General features: G+C 42.4%; 1 protein-coding gene across 5 annotated transcripts; it reads left to right on the top strand.

The window, feature by feature from the left end:
- Nucleotides 1-1237: 1237 nt before the first annotated feature.
- On the top strand, nucleotides 1238-13975 carry CCNL1 (cyclin L1). 5 transcript variants are annotated; one of them, XM_025436105.3, is made up of 11 exons: nucleotides 1294-1632; nucleotides 1761-1835; nucleotides 2379-2488; nucleotides 8152-8272; nucleotides 9373-9437; nucleotides 11182-11281; nucleotides 11388-11492; nucleotides 11573-11714; nucleotides 12162-12273; nucleotides 12425-12523; nucleotides 13066-13975. In XM_025436105.3, exons 1-11 carry the CDS (start codon nucleotides 1309-1311, stop codon nucleotides 13412-13414), a joined length of 1602 nt encoding a protein of 533 aa, XP_025291890.1. In that variant the 5' UTR covers nucleotides 1294-1308; the 3' UTR covers nucleotides 13415-13975. The 5 variants fall into 5 exon arrangements, with proteins under 5 accessions (XP_048955641.1, XP_048955640.1, XP_048955639.1 ...); XM_049099681.1 differs by lacking the exon at nucleotides 12425-12523 and having other exon boundaries at nucleotides 1271-1632; XM_049099683.1 differs by lacking the exons at nucleotides 11573-11714; nucleotides 12162-12273; nucleotides 12425-12523; nucleotides 13066-13975 and adding an exon at nucleotides 9677-9690 and having other exon boundaries at nucleotides 1239-1632; nucleotides 11388-11427.
- Nucleotides 13976-16253: the final 2278 nt, after the last annotated feature.

Here is a 16253-nt window from a genome sequence, read left to right as displayed (position 1 = left end):
CAGAGCCCGACGCCCCGCAGAGCTCAAGGTCCTGCAGCGTCCCCCGCAGCGCCCAACGCCCGCAGAGCCCGACGCCCCGCAGCGCCCCCCGCAGTGCCCGACGCCCCCGGAGTGCCCGACGCCCCGCAGCGCCCCCCGCAGAGCCCGATGCCCGCAGAGCTGGAGGCACCGCAGAACCCGAGGCCCGCAGAGCTCAAGGTCCCGCAGCGCCCTCCCCGCAGCGCCCGACGTCCGCAGAGCCCGACGCCCCGCAGAGCTCGAGGCCCCGGAGAGCCCGACGCCCGCATAGCTCAAGGCCCTGCAGCGTCCCCCGCAGCGCCCAACGCCGGCAGAACCCGACGCCCCGCAACGTCCCCCGCAGTGCCCGACACCCCGCTGCGCCCACCGCCCGCAGAGCTCGAGGCCCCGCAGTGCTCCCCCGCAGCGCCCGACGCCCGCAGCGCCCGACGCCCGCAGGGCCCGACGCCCCGCATAGCTCGAGGCCCCGCAGAGCCCGACACCTCACAGCGCCCTCCGCAGTGCCCGACGCCCCGCAGAGCCCGACTCCCCGCAGAGCCCGACGCCCCGCATAGCTCGAGGCCCCGCAGAGCCCGACACCTCACAGCGCCCTCCGCAGTGCCCGACGCCCCGCAGAGCCCGACTCCCCGCAGAGCCCGACGCCCCGCATAGCTCGAGGCCCCGCAGAGCCCGACACCTCACAGCGCCCTCCGCAGTGCCCGACGCCCCGCAGAGCCCGACTCCCCGCAGAGCCCGACGCCCCGCATAGCTCGAGGCCCCGCAGAGCCCGACGACCGCACAGCCCGACGCCCCGCAGTGCCCGACGCCCCGCAGAGCCCGACGCCCCGCATAGCTCGAGGCCCCGCAGAGCCCGACGTCCGCACAGCCCGACGCCCCGCAGTGCCCGACGCCCCGCAGAGCCCGACTCCCCGCAGCGCCCCCCCCCCCACCGCAGAGCCCGATGCCAGCAGAGATCAAGGCCCCGCAGCGCTCCCCGCAGAGCCCGACACCCCACAACGCCCCCCGCAGCGCCCCCCGCCCCCGCAGAGCCCGACGCGCCGCAGAGCTCGAGGCCCCCCGAGCCCCCCCCCGCAGAGCTCGAGGCCCCGCAGCGCCCACCGCCCCGCCCCCGCCCCCGCCCCGCCCCGCAGGGACTAGCTGGCGCGCGCCGGCGCGGTGACGTCAGGGCGGAAGCGCACGCGGCGTGAGGCGGCCCCGGGGCGGTCGCGGGCACGTCGGGCGCGCCGAGGACGCTGGTTAGTCTCGCCCGGGTTCCGGCTGCGTCGGGCGTGCGTGCAGCTCGCCCACACCATGGCGTCCGGGCCTCACCCGACCGCCGCCGCCGCCGCCGCCGCCGCGGCCGCCGCCGCCGCCGCCGCGTCCGCCGCCCCGAGCGCGGGCGGCCCCAGCTCGGGGACGGCGGCCGCGACGACGCCCGCGGCGGGCGGGATCCTGATCGGCGACCGCCTGTACTCGGAGGTGTCGCTCACCATCGACCACTCGCTGATCCCGGAGGAGCGGCTGTCGCCGACGCCGTCCATGCAGGACGGGCTGGACCTGCCCAGCGAGACGGACCTGCGCATCCTGGGCTGCGAGCTCATCCAGGCGGCCGGCATCCTCCTCCGCCTGCCGCAGGTCGGGGCGGCGGGCCGGGGGGAGGGGCGCGCGGCGGCCCAAGATGGCGGCGGCGGCGGCGGCGGCGGCGGCGGCGGCGGCGCTCGGCCCGCCTGACCCCTGCGCTTGCTTCTCCTCTCGGTCTGCAGGTGGCGATGGCGACGGGGCAGGTGCTGTTCCACCGCTTCTTCTACTCCAAGTCCTTCGTCAAGCACAGTTTCGAGGTGAGCCCGCGGGGGCGGGGGCGGGGGCGCGGGGATTTCTCCACCCGGAAGCGGGCCGGGGAGGGGAGGGGCGGGGAGGGAGGGGGGAGGGGGGAGGGGGCGGCCGCGGCGGCGCTTCCAGGGAGGGAGTGGTTAGCCGAGGCCTTTGTACCGCGCGGGGGACGTGCCCGGAGCGCGCTCCGCTCCGCCCCGGAGCCTCCCCGACCCGGTCGTGCGGCTCCCGCCGGAAGGCCGAGCTGGCCCGTTAAGCAATAAAAAATTAAAAAAAAAAAAAAAATTAAAAAAAAAAAAAAAAAAAGACGCATCAGTAGCCTGCTGGTGAGCTTGCGGTCTAGGAATGCCCATCACGCTTCTGTTTCACCCCAAATCCCAGCTGCGTCCTGAAATCTGCAAATCAGAACAAGTCGGTGAAACTTGCCGGCAGGGGTGGGGGGGGATGGGATGGGATGGGGGGAGCCCTTCTCCCCGATTTTGCTTCCTCGATCGTGTCCCCCCCCCCCCCCCGGGTGTAACCACGTCGCATTCGCTTGTGGGCTCTTGCAGATCGTCGCCATGGCCTGTATTAACCTTGCGTCGAAAATCGAAGAAGCCCCCAGAAGAATAAGAGATGTGATCAACGTGTTCCACCACCTCCGCCAGTTGAGAGGAAAAAGGTAAGATGGGCGTTACTGAGCGCAGTGTTGCTTGCCGCTACCGTCTCGTGCACCAACCATCCAACCAAAGCATTTCCCTTTTCTCTTCGAAACTGGTGGCAAAGGATAAACCCGGCCGTAATTCAGGTGTTGAGATGCACGTAGGAGCTCACTGATAAAAACCCAAACCCATTGGAAACCAGCCACAATTAACCAGCTATCTAAAGTTTGTAGAGGCAGTTGCATTTATGGACAATCCTAACAGTGCTGTGAAGCCAGTCCTGGGGCTTAAGATTAAACAAGAAAGGGAATACGTTTGGCTCAAGTGTGAGTGTCTTCTGTAAGTTACTCCCCCACCCCACCCCCACCCCCTCCCCTCTCTTGGAAGACGGAAGGCTGGGAGCGTAAACCCTGCAGTGCAAGTTAATAACTGCGGCAAAGTTTGCGTAGAGTCTGTCTTTCCACTCGGAGTCCCAGTGAATTCTTTATCAATTGAGGTTGGCTCTTGTTAGAATACTTCTCAACATTGAACTACGCTATATGTCGCATAATGCCGGATCTGAAAGGACTGCAGGATGATGATAAAGGTTGAAGTTTGAAGTCAAAGGGATTGAACAGGTATTTTGTTTTGGTCAGAAACAGTATCAGTGAGTGGGGTAGAGAAATAACCGATTGGGTTACATTTAGATGAGGTCCGTTTTATTCGATCTTGTAAGAAGTAGGAAAACAGAGACCAAGTGGTGTGTCGTATTACAGATTTTTGTGGCTACGCGACAACACTTTATGTGGACTTTACGTGTTCCTGTGAGGCAGTGCCAAAAAAGTTAGCGTCGCAGGGCTTCCTGCATCTAGAGGGGACTTGCAGTACACGCTCCAGGAGGCTATCCTTGGCGTAGATTTACTTTTTGTGTTAGCTCTTTAAGGAACCCTGATGTTGGACCAGCTTACCCTGTGGGAGTCCGTTATAAGAGGATTTTAAGTTGCTGGGGGTTGGGTTGTCAGTTAGTGTCAAATTAGTATCCTATGCGAGTGGTCGTTCTTGGCTGAGTCTAAGCTGGCAGGAATGGAACCATCCACAGACAAACAGTAAAGTAACCTTTAGTCTACTTACAAAGTCTGAAACATTGTTGCCCACATAGTTTTCACGGCATTTTTCAGTTTTCTTACAGTCTTTTTCTGCCATCTTTTCTCCTTCATCCTAACCATGTCCAGGGGTAGACTAATTTTTTTATTTCATTTTACAATATCTTTTAGCTTCTTGGTGAGGAATCCCTGGAAATTGGGAAGATTTCAAATTGGTATTTAGTCTGGTCTGAGCTAAACTTTGTTTTTAGGTATCTAGCTGATTCTTCAGGGTGTTTAAAACATGACAGTAATAAAAAGGCTTTCTATCCTTAGTAAAAGGATTCTGTGTTTGCCTAAGGGAGTTTTCTGTCCGTATTCTTTGAACCATTGAGCCAACTATTGTATTATCGCTTAACAATGATTATCTACTTTCCGTTTTTCTGTGAGACTTAGAGCATTCTTCCTTGATGTTAGAATAGGTCTTAACCTTAAAGACCTTGGAATTTAAAACATCTCACTTGACTGACTGTTGTGTCTCATGTAATAGTGTGTTTTGGTCATTATTACAGAGAAATTGACTTTGTCTCAATCTTACAAGTCTGATTATAGCATGAAGTTTAAAAGGAGTTAAATGCATGGAAGCCTTTTTTTAAAGCAGGATGTAAAAGTGTTTCTATGCATATTACAAGTTTACTCAGACACGTAGCTTGTATATGTTATTAACTTCAACTCTTTTTTCCCTTGCAACCGACTATACAGCGACCAGCTACATTTACCAAAGCCTGGGTGATGTGGAGTGGTACATAGAGATGAAGCTGTCGTCATGGCAACAGTGAGTGAAGTATCGAAAATCCCCAAGGAGAAGCCAGTGCTCTGAGAATAGGTCACTGGAATCGGGGACTAACAGGTTGGCCACTGGTGAACCATTTAGAAAAACTCCTGTTTCTTGTTATAAGCTTTTGTCTTTGCTGTCCAAGTTATTAGAACTATAGCTTTACATTTTTTTATGTAACATCACTAGAAAGTACTGTCAGCGTTACACTTGAGTTAGATAAATAGCATATCAGTTTATCTTAATGATGCTGTTATAATTTGATTTATGCATAGCTTTAAATTGTAGTATGATCTTGGTAATTACAGAGGAGGCATCATTTTTGTAGCCTTTAGTAGGTCATTTTTTAGTCCTGATTACGCATTTAGAATCTCCAGAGGAGCTTTTAGAGAGTACCACTGCCCCAAGTTCTGTCATGGGTTATTTGAACTCTCCCTTCAATTTTTTGTAGTTATGTAATTATCATTTAAGCTCAGAATAAATGGCTAAATTGAAAGGGAAGAGAGCCTTTTCGTTTTCACTAGTTTCCAACTTAATTTGCTTTAGCGATGCAGCTCATTTCCAGAAAATTAAGCATTTTCTGTAATTATAAGGAGTCCACACATGCATCCTTGACGGCTTGTCTAAAAGAAGACAATGAAATCTTCAGACTGATGCACCCACTCACTGGTGAATGTGGTGTGGTATTTTCAATACCTATGTAGATAGGAAGTTGGAAAGGTATTAAGTGATCTTGTCGTTTAGTCCAACCTACCCCGGTTTATTTTGGTGGCTCTAAAGGTGGTGGCCTTCGGTTTGTTTAAAAACTGATAACGAAGGAACGTTCCTTTGGAGTAGGCATTACACATTTCTGTTTATTAAACAACAGTCTGGCTCCCTGTAAAACTACTTAATCTCCTTTTAGTGTATAGTCTCTTGAAGAACTAGTTGCAAATTTTCTAGGTTTTTCTAGCACATGAATGAGACTAACCATGTTTGGGTGTATTCCTATTTTTTCATTTTTTTCTTAAGTTGTATTTCAACTAATTATACTAAAGGAAAAGTTACTCTGAGGGACCAGATAAACTTCAGTGACCAAAGCCCAAGATTTCCTATTAAATTTGAAAATTGTTCTTTTCATGTAAATTTAATCTGAAAAATCTGACAAACTTAAAAGCAGAGGAGAGGTAGAGTTAGGTTTGGTTGGTTATTGATAATGAAGATTATTTTTTCTCTGAAAAGATGACAAGTTTTCTTTTTAAGAGGTTTAAGAGTGTCACCTCCTAAAACTTACTGGGAAGTTTGCCAAAATGAAGAAATTCTAGCGAGCCTCCATTCAGTTTTATGTTCTTGCTGCCATAGGCAGTGCTGATTGATACTTTGTTAACATAAGTAAGGAAACCACTTGCTTACACAGTTTTCTCTTCTTACTGAGGAGGCAGGGGACACATTTTTCTATTTCTGATACAAAGTAATCTTTATAAGGTAGTTATAAATACATGCTCACTGAGCCTTCCTTGGTTTAAAACCCATTCTTAACAAAACGAAGACAGCAGTTTACATGGCTGCAAAGTTAACTTTCAAAACTAGGTTAGGTAATAGAAGGCCTAAGCAAGAAGTTGAATACATAGTTGAAATTGTAGTAAATGGGTTTGGTTTCCTTAATTGGGTTTTGGTGTTCCTGGGTTTTTGATACCCAAGGAAGGGAAAGTGAAGATTGTGGCAGAATGAGTGGAAAATAACAATTGATTTAAGCAGAATTAGTGACTGAGTAAGCCTGATTTGGGATCAGATAGCCATTATTCAATCAAGTGGTTAGTTAATTGCAGGAAAAATGAATTTTAACAGAATTTGAAGGCAACTCTTAAACCACGCTTCGTAAAAGACGTAGAGGAGTTTGCTCAATATAAATAGGGGAAAACAAAACTGATTTTATAAAATTTTATTTTTAGGATTGTAGTGGTGCAGATTACAGTCTGAATTGCCGGGGGTAAAGGGTTAGTAGTAGAGTATCTCCAGCCTTAGAAGATGCCTGTCCTAATACCTGTCGAGGGAGGGCCATCAGATCACTAGTTAGGAAAATCTAAGGTTTGCACTTGACCTTTTTCCAAGTTTTCTGTTAATGATGATAAACCGTGAAAATTTACAAGTCTTAAGATTTTTGGGTTACATTTTCATGTATACATTGATTGCTCTGAAGTTAAATTAATTTTCTCTCAAAGAGCAATTAACTTGTAGCCTATCGTCCTGATAAAGAAGATTCGTTGTTATATTTTTATGTTTGAAATCAGTCCCCTGTCCGGTTGGTGGCCTCATTCCTCACACTTGGCATGGCTGTAATGGGAATTGAACTGCGGAAAGGCCATTTTCAGCATTGTTAATTTAAGTAAGCTAGTTTCCATCTTGTCAAATTTGCCAACCTTTTTCTTGTTTTTGGTGTATTTTATAAAAATCGTAGTATGAAATAATTTGAAGTAGTCTTAACAAGCATTCCAGTTGCTGTGATTTAGAATGGGAGTAAGCAGGTTTTTAGAAAGCAGATTTTTTAGATGTATGTCACTAGTTTAACTGTAGCTCATTTCAGATTGTTGTCTAATATTCAAGTGAATGTATTTAAATATGAGCTTACGTTTTTCTGCATTTGGTATGTAAGGTAAAATGAGTTGTGAATTGGAGTAATGTTCAGAATGACTATCTTTTAAAAACAGGTGTTCTGCCCAGGGCAAAAACTTGAATATTTTGGCTGAAAATGAATTCAGTATGGGGAAAAATATTTACATGTTCTCCCCATATACATATTCTATAACCACGCCTTAATGAAAACGTACTTTCTTGGTAGTTGGATCTAATAATGTAGCAAATGAAGGACATTGGGAAAATGAAAATCCACTAGTCCTGACTAAAAACAAACTTCTCAGTAAGAAACCAATTTTCAGTTCAAGACTTAGTCTTTTAACTGAACATGCTATTTCCAAAGCACTTAACCATTGATAGCTTTCTGCGTTACAGCTTTTGGAGCTATCAGAATTTAGTCTGGCACAGAGAAGCTTGAGCATTCTTCTGGTTCCCTCATTACAGTCCCCAGTCTCTTCTTCATCACATTCTAAAGAAAGTTATTCTGCCTAATAACAACTCAGACCTAGTGTAAACTTACTTTTTATCAACTTTTGGGTTTGAATCTAATTTTCAACACATTTCTTTCTGTAATTGAGGTCAATCTTTAGTTATCAGATTTTCTTTGACAGTGGTGGATTCTTAGAACAATTTGTTTAAGCAAAGCACCCATTTAGGGAATCTGGATTAGCTAGCTGCCTACCATTTTTTTCCTCTCCAATTTTTACTTTGGTCCTAAACTAGCCAAGGGTTGATATTTTAGAAAAACAAGTAAAATCATTATAATCTATGAAGTCTTTATAGTAAGTATTTTCAAGAATCCATTAGCTTTGTCATTGTAAAGTCTAGACTGATGGGGTTTGTGATGATAAATCAGTAATCACTTAAGTTTATTTATATATAAATGCATACACACCTATAAGGGAATCCTATGAAAAAGATCAACAAAGGCTAGATAAAGCATAGAGTGAATTTTTCTCTACAGAATCGAGTTAGTTTCTATAGAAACTTAGTTAAGTATATGTTTAATTAGCATAACTTGGACAGCACAAGATTAATGCTTTAACTTGTTTGCAGGAGTTTAAAAAGCTGGTTTCTGTTGCCAATAGTTGGTTGGAAGGGAAAATGGAGATGCCACAAATAAAATTTTTTGGATGTGCAAAACAGTTTTGATTTTATTTCTTACAAACTATAGGACTCCAAGCCCCCTGATCCTTGATCAGAACTACATTAACACCAAAAATCAAGTTATCAAGGCAGAGAGGAGGGTGCTAAAGGAGTTGGGATTTTGTGTGCATGTCAAGCATCCCCATAAGGTGAGTTGTAGAGTGCAGAAATTAACGTTCGTAAGTATTAGGGTTTTTCTTAAAATTGTATCTTACGTGAATTTGTTACGGTTATTTTGAGAGTTGACCTTGGTTTTAAATAGCATCCTTTAGGATATTGAAATTTATCAGTAAAATAGGAGTCAAAAAGACCTGGGTTCAGACCTTCACACTTCATTATGTGGACACAGATAAGTTCTTTTTGCCTCTGTGGTTAACCCAGCTTCCCTACCTAGAAAACAGACTGTGTGTGAAGTACCTTATTCTAAGAGTAAATAATAATACACATCTGCAGAAGTACCTGGCATGCAACTGGTTGCTCAGTAAAATGTTCAAATCATGGTGGCTGCTCACTGTTCCTGTTCTTGTACGTTTATAGATTTCTCCAGTATCTCTTTGCTTACATATGATCACTGCAGTGGTTACCATGAGGGTGCTCTGGGGATAGGACTGTCTGTGATAGAAACTTGTCTCTGCCCTTAGCTGTGTGACTTGGGCAAACATATCTGTTCCTCAGGTTCCACATCTTTAAGATTGTAGAATGGGAATGATTGATTCTACAGGTCCAGAAAGCTCTGACCTGAACTCTCGTGGAGCTATTTATATTGTAGTATTTATCATGCTTAAGTGAGATAAGCTTCACTGCAGAAAGAGTAGTGTTTATTTACTATATAATACCCACTGTGTGTATTAAATAATGTGGTCATAGGTCATACTCATTGTATAACTTTAAAAACATAGTCTAGGGTTTTTGGACATGAAGAATTGTATCTTGGGAAATTAAGTGACATTTCTTACCACAGCATCTGTCACATAGTAATGTGTTCATGAGATACTAGGTATTGTTTTTAATTGACTTAACTCATTTTTTTTTCCTGTGAATTTTGGATCATATTTTAAATTTTTATATGGACTGTAGTAGCATAATAACCCACGTTGCCTATAATGTGCATTTTAGGTTGGTCTGTATTATCTATGCAGTTTGTAGAAGCGTTAAAACTTGTACCTAACATTTCAGTTACTTATATATTCATTGAACTCTGAAAGACCCACCGATATGCTAAATTGAGTTTTTTTCCCTTGTCCTTCAGATCATTGTTATGTATTTACAAGTCTTAGAATGTGAACGTAATCAAACCCTGGTTCAAACTGCCTGGTAAGTTGCTTTTTTACATTTCTTTCCTAGCCAGGAAAACAGAAGCAGAAATAAAGTAAGTTTCGTTTTCCCTTTCCAAAATAATGAGAGGAGTTTGTTTTGGTGCTTTTTGTTTTTTTTGTTTTTTAACCAAAAGGTAAATAATGCTTATTTCTGCTTCCTGTTTTCTTGGCTTGACTAATTGCTTTCAATGGAGAACTCAATTTAACTTTGTTCTTTTTTCTACTCTTTAATTAAAGGGTAGTCCATGATGGTAAGTCATAGAACTCTGCCCTCTGCACTTCAGCCCATGACCTCAGGATGGCCTGATTGGCTGCCCTGCTCTCCAGCCAATCCAGTGCAAGCTCTCATCCGAGATTCACTGAAGTGGTCCATATCCATCTGGCAGCATCTTCTAGTTCTGTCGGGGTGTCAAAAGGATTTGTATATTTGCTTCTAGAAGTAACTATTCAACATGCCTGTGTATATAATGTATACCTGTAACTATCAAAATGAGTAGTTCATTTTTGATAGATTTGTTGTCCAGCCAGTATGAATAAAATGATTTTTTTTTTTTTTTTTTTTTTTTTTTTTGGTTAGGAGTTTGACTTAGATTTCTAATTTTAGTATGTATAGCATGGATTCTGTCAAAGGAGACTACAGCTTGCAGCTTAAAATGGGTGCCATTCCCATACTGGATGCATTGCAGCTGCTGGACTACTGAGGCAATAATAATAGTACATTTTTAAGAGAGATGTTAATATTAACATAAGCACTTTAGAACTTGGACTTTTGACATGAAGATGTTTGATTTAGAGGGCTAGCTTATTTTAAGGTAAAACAATTTGGTCCAGCTACAATTACTTTTTTAAGACTCTTTGATATGCAGGACTTAAGTAAATTTTGTGTTCTGGACTTAATGACTACCATGCTTCTTTAGGAATAAGTATATACTAGTGGTATTAGAAAAGTCTAATTGCTTTTATAAAATGCATGACATTTTTATATATGCTCTATAAAACATTTAAGCAGTTTTCGTGGGTAAGGATTTTTAAGAAATAGTCTTCTTAGTTTAACCTTTTAAACAATTTGTGAAGTTTCTTTAATACTTTAGGGATATTGCGGGGAGGGTTCACTAATAAAAAAGTCCAGCATTTTATTAACTGAAGTAGTTTATTGCTTTTGTTTATACTCAGTCACAAAAAAGGTATGTAAACAAGGCTGTTTTGTATATTTACTGCTCTTCCCTATCTAAATTTTCTGAAGTAGCTTACTTAGTTGTCTTAATATAACTTGGTGAGTGCTTACTGAAAATGCCTTTTTACCCCTGTCACAATATTTTGAGATTTTGAAAGAACTTGGTTGACACTGCTTTTTATTGTGGATAAAGGAGAGATGGTCAATGATTAATGGCTTGAAGTATTGTTGGAGTGGTTTATCATTTCTGAAACTTAGTTATGTCAAAATTGACTTTCAAAGTATTGCCTTTTATAGAAATATATAAAAATAAGTTTTATTTGGAATAATATGGGATTATTTTAAAGGACTTTGGTCATTTATAGGAAAACTGGAGAATGGTTCTAGTGTTAAATTCTTACCTCTTACTGATTTTTGAGTTTAAGAATTGTTATATGCTAGAATATGAGGATATGAATATAAATATGAGAAGAAAAAAGAATAAAGTAGATTGAGTCTCCAATTTTATGTAAGCTTCAGACTGGCTGTTTTGTTTATGTACAAAGCTTATGGTTGAAATATTTTTCAGGAATTATATGAATGACAGTCTTCGAACCAATGTATTTGTTCGATTTCAACCAGAGACTATAGCATGTGCTTGTATCTACCTTGCAGCTAGAGCTCTTCAGGTAGGTATATATAGCCTGTTTTTTCTATAGGATAAAACACAAGACTTAGCAGTCCTCCTAATAAAAACTGAAATTTGATCTAAACCATTCTGTTTTTATGGTTTAGATTCCATTACCAACTCGTCCCCACTGGTTTCTTCTTTTTGGTACTACGGAAGAGGAGATCCAGGAAATCTGCATAGAAACACTTAGGCTTTATACCAGAAAAAAGGTAGTTGTTTACGCATGTTTAAGTGCTAAGAGTCTAAACTAGTATAAGGGGAAAATACTTACTTCATTTTCTTCCATTAGCCAAACTATGAATTGCTGGAAAAAGAAGTAGAGAAAAGAAAAGTAGCCTTACAAGAAGCCAAATTAAAAGCAAAGGGTTTGAATCCCGATGGAACTCCAGCCCTTTCAACCCTTGGTGGATTTTCTCCAGCCTCTAAACCATGTAAGATATATTCAGAATTGAAATGACTGGGCACTGAAGGTGTCTGGTTATTAGAAAGCTTTAGCATTTAGGGGCACCTGGGTGGTTCAGTCAGTTGAGCATCCGACTCTTGATTTTGGCTCAAGGCATGATCTCAGCCTGACAGGCTCTGTTCTTAGTGCTGAATCTGCTTGAGATTTTTTTCTCCACCGTCCCCTCTCTTCCTGCCCCCCCTCGGCCCTAAATAAAGAAGTAGATAAATCTTCTTAAAAAGAAAGCTTTAGCAGTGGCATAGAAACAATGTTAGAAGAATCTGTTACTGTTTTTTCTCATGTTAGTCAACTCAAGATCATACTTGAAAGCAGGGTACTTGAGTTATATTTAGAAACAACTTTTTGGCCCTCTGTTAAATCCAATAGGTAACATGACTTTGTGTTATTGGGTTGTTTTTGTTTTTTTTTTTTTAAGCATCACCAAGAGAAGTGAAAGCTGAAGAGAAGTCACCAGTGTCTGTCAATGTGAAGACAGTCAAGAAAGAACCTGAAGACAGACAACAGGCTTCCAAAAGCCCTTATAATGGGTGAGTGTCCTTGAGTTAGAAAACTGGTCTAAGGAATCTTTTATGTTTTTAATTTCTAACACACTAAACATGTACCTAAAATAATGGGTTTGTGTGTGTGTGTGTGTGTGTTTTGTTTTTGTGTTTTTTTTTTTTTTTTTTTTTTTTGAAGAGTAAGAAAAGACAGCAAAAGAAGTAGAAATAGCAGAAGTGCTAGTCGGTCAAGATCAAGAACGCGATCACGTTCTAGATCACATACTCCAAGAAGACAGTAAGTAAATATTCTCCTAGAGAAAGGAGTCTTATTTGGAGTTAGGTTCCTACTTTTTAAAAAATTTAATGTAGATGTCGCAGTTGGGCTACATTTAATATTTTAACATGAGGTAAATTACGAGAAAGGAGTTTGGAAGTATGTCCTGCCTATACATGGCTTTTCTGTTTTGGGGTGGTGTAGCTTATGAGCTATTCTGTTTTTGCCCATATTTTGGAGAGGTGTAGGGGCTGACCACAAAGTGCTATGGAAAGCTGTAATACCTTGTTTATAATGTGAAAAGAGTTTTGTTCAATTTCAGTTAGAAAATATTAATATTTTATTAACTGTTAATAACCAATACTCAAGTTGGCCAAAGAGTCTTCCCAAGTTAGCTTTGTAATTAGTTTGCTAGCTGCTTATGTCTGTTCAGTGGCTCTTTTGAGCATGTGTGAGATATTCAACAAAAAGCATAGTTTTGTTTTGAAGCTATTATAAGCACCACCAAAATAATTTGGTCCCAGTAGAGACTGAATCTAAACCTCAAATTTTTATTATCTAAGTTATAATAATAGGCGGAGCCGGTCTGGAACATACAGCTCAAGATCAAGAAGCAGGTCCCGCAGTCACAGTGAAAGCCCAAGAAGACATCATAATCATGGTTCTCCTCACCTTAAGGCCAAGCACACCAGAGATGATTTAAAAAGTTCAAATAGACATGGTCATAAAAGGAAAAAATCTCGTTCTCGATCTCAGAGCAAGTCTCGGGATCACTCAGATGCTGCCAAGAAACACAGGCATGAAAGGGGACATCATAGGGACAGGCGTGAAAGATCTCGCTCCTTTGAGAGGTCCCATAAAGGCAAGCACCATGGTGGCAGCCGCTCAGGACATGGCAGGCACAGGCGCTGACTTTCTTCTTTGAGCCTGCATCAGTTCCTGGCTTTGCCTATCTATGGTGTGATGTATGGACTCATAATCAAAAACATTAAAACAAACTGATTAGGATATGATTTCTTAAAACCCTCTAGGTCTCTAGAAACACTGAAGACATTTTGTTTTGGAAAAACTATGTGTTTTTTTTTTTTTGTTTTGCTTTTTGGGGGTTTTTTGTTTTCTTGGCTTTTTTTTTTTTTTTCTTTCCCCTTTTTGGTTTTTGTTTTGGTTTTTGTTTTGTTGTTTTTTTTTTGTTTTTGTTTTTTTTTGCACATTAAAATGCCCTAGCAGTATCTAATTGAAAACCATGGTCAGGTTCAATTGTACTTATTATAGTTGTGTATTGTTTATTGCTATAAGAACTGGAGCGTGAATTCTGTAAAAATGTATCTTATTTTTATACAGATAAAATTGCAGACACTGTTCTATTTAAGTGGTTATTTGTTTAAATGATGGTGAATACTTTCTTAACACTGGTTTGTCTGCATGTGTAAAGATTTTTACAAGGAAATAAAATACAAATCTTGTTTTTCTAAACTGCTTCAAATATCTTATTTAAATAAATTATTAAAAAAAGTAAAATTTTAATAGTAAAGTGCTTATACTGATTTTCTGACAAATTTGCTCTTTTCCTCCATTAGCTATGGTTTGAGATTATTAAATACAGTTTTTACCTGCAGTGGGAGCTATTGTAAAAGTCTTAGCCTTATATATGGAAAAAAAAAAGGGTTGTGTGCAGCAATGTAATATTAAATGTTACATTGTAGCACTAAGCCAGTCTTATAATGAAATCTATTTGCACATAAATAGTATTTATGGTACCATTTCTTAAATGAGCTGCCCTCTTGAACAAATGAAAACGTAACATGACAAATCAGATCCAATTGTTGACTTTTAAGGTTTTTCTTTAAATTAAATTAGATATTTAATGAGGACTTTTATCTAAGCTAGGAAGATTCAGTAATAAAAGCTCTCCCCATCCCCCCACTTGGCTGGGGCTGATAAAGTCTGACCACTGAAGTTTTGTTGTAAAAGCCAGAAGTCCTATATCCAAATGAATACTTTGTAAGTTATTCATGTTGAGAGTTATTTTCCCAATAATTTGGAAGTGAATTTAGAAATCTTTTTTAAAGATTTTATTTAGCAGGGTACAGGGCGGGTGGTGACAAAGACAGGACACACACACAAAGGGAGAGAGAACCTCAAACGGATTCCACATGGAGCCAAAAGCTGGGCAGACCCACAACCTGTAGATCCTGACCTGAGCCAAAATCAAGAGTAGATAGATGTTCAACTGACTGAGCCACTCAGGAGCCCCTGAATTTAGAAATCTTAAAGGACATATTTTATAGTTAAAATAAGTTTTCCATTAATTTTTTAATACAGCTTGATACTTTATTTGTCCACTGGACTTGGCTCCAAATGATTTGCTGTTTCAAAAGATGAAATACACGCAGAAAGATACAAAGATTCACTGCCACTTAAGAGTTTAAAAGAAAAAAACTGAAGATAATTTCAAAAACCTATAAAGCATGGTCACCAGTGGTGGGCACCGGGGCTGGAAAAAGAAAGCCAACTAAGGCAACTACATTGAAGGAGACAAGACTCCCTTGGATTTTAAAATGTTGGGTGTGCCACTTTATTATTATTATTTTTTTAAGATTTTATCTATTCCTGAGAGAGGCAGAGACAGGGAGAAGCAGGCTCTACGGAGGGGAGTCCGACGTGTGGGGACCTGTGGGACTCGGGTCTCCAGGATCGTGCCCTGGGCCAAAGGCGGCGCCAAACCGCTGAGCCCCCGGGCTGCCCTGGGTGGGCCCCTTTAATAAATCAGTTGTTGTAACTAGAAAACAAGCCCGACCTCAATAAAGAGCGACTTCTGAAGGGGTGAATAGCACGAAGAGCGTTCCTTCTGTATATGATGTCGCACATACTGCCCCGAACTGTAGCTGTTTAAGAGGCTAACCTATGTCTACGCAGGAAGCCAGTTATTTCCTTTACGAGATCAGCACTGAAGAAGGGCAGCGGCGGCCGTCCACCGAGGTCCTCCCTGTCTGACCAATTAATCCTGAATTCTTGATCGTGCTTAATTCTGTACCTACTTTCCCCTGGTTGGAGAGAGCACCGTGGCTGAGCTTTGAAGACCAGATGCAGGAACTTGCCTGCATGCGGGATGGGATCTGTAGTGTGTCAGGTGGCTTCGCAAGGATGTCTCCATGTATCCTAATTTTTGCCTTGTGAGACCGGTGATGAAAATAAAGTTTTGTAGGTTTTTGTCAAGAAGTTGACAGTCTCATGCTGCTCTCTTTTTAAATATGTATCAATTTTTCAACTTCTGTTAAAGGAGATTTCTAACAGAAGTAGTACAATACCCATGTCTCTGCTCCAAAAATGATCGATTCCTGGTCAGCCTGCTTGTTCGTACCTACCAATTCACCATTCTACTTCCCACTCATTTGGAAGAAAATCCCAGACAACTGATTTCATCCCCAACTATTTCAGTCTGAAAGATCAGGATTTAAACTACCACAGTACTTTTTATTAAAAAAAATTAACTGTAATGCCTTACTGCCCAGTCAATACCCAGATTTTCCTATCTAATTTGTTTTTATAATTAGTATGTTTAAGCAAATTCATATTGTTACATTGCTTTTATTTTTTTATTTTTTTTTAAGATTTTATTTATTTTTTTATTTATTCATGAGAGACAGCGAGAGAGAAGGGCAGAGACACAGGCAGAGGGAGAAGCAGGCCCCATGCAGGGAGCCCGATGTGGGACTCCATCCCGGGTCTCTGGGATCACACCCTGGGCTGC

Source organism: Canis lupus, chromosome 23 (genome assembly GCF_003254725.2).
Source record: "Canis lupus dingo isolate Sandy chromosome 23, ASM325472v2, whole genome shotgun sequence".
Taxonomy (NCBI): Eukaryota; Metazoa; Chordata; class Mammalia; order Carnivora; family Canidae; genus Canis; species Canis lupus.
This window is presented reverse-complemented; position numbering and strand designations above follow the sequence as displayed.

Bases quoted from the DNA above. Each gene is read 5' to 3' on its own strand.
- CCNL1 (XM_025436105.3), top strand. From the start codon at position 1,309: ATGGCGTCCGGGCCTCACCCGACCGCCGCCGCCGCCGCCGCCGCCGCG. The intron at 1,633-1,760 runs GTCGGGGCGGCG...CTCGGTCTGCAG, and splicing joins TCCTCCTCCGCCTGCCGCAG to GTGGCGATGGCGACGGGGCA. The intron at 11,282-11,387 runs GTAGGTATATAT...TTTATGGTTTAG, and splicing joins TTGCAGCTAGAGCTCTTCAG to ATTCCATTACCAACTCGTCC.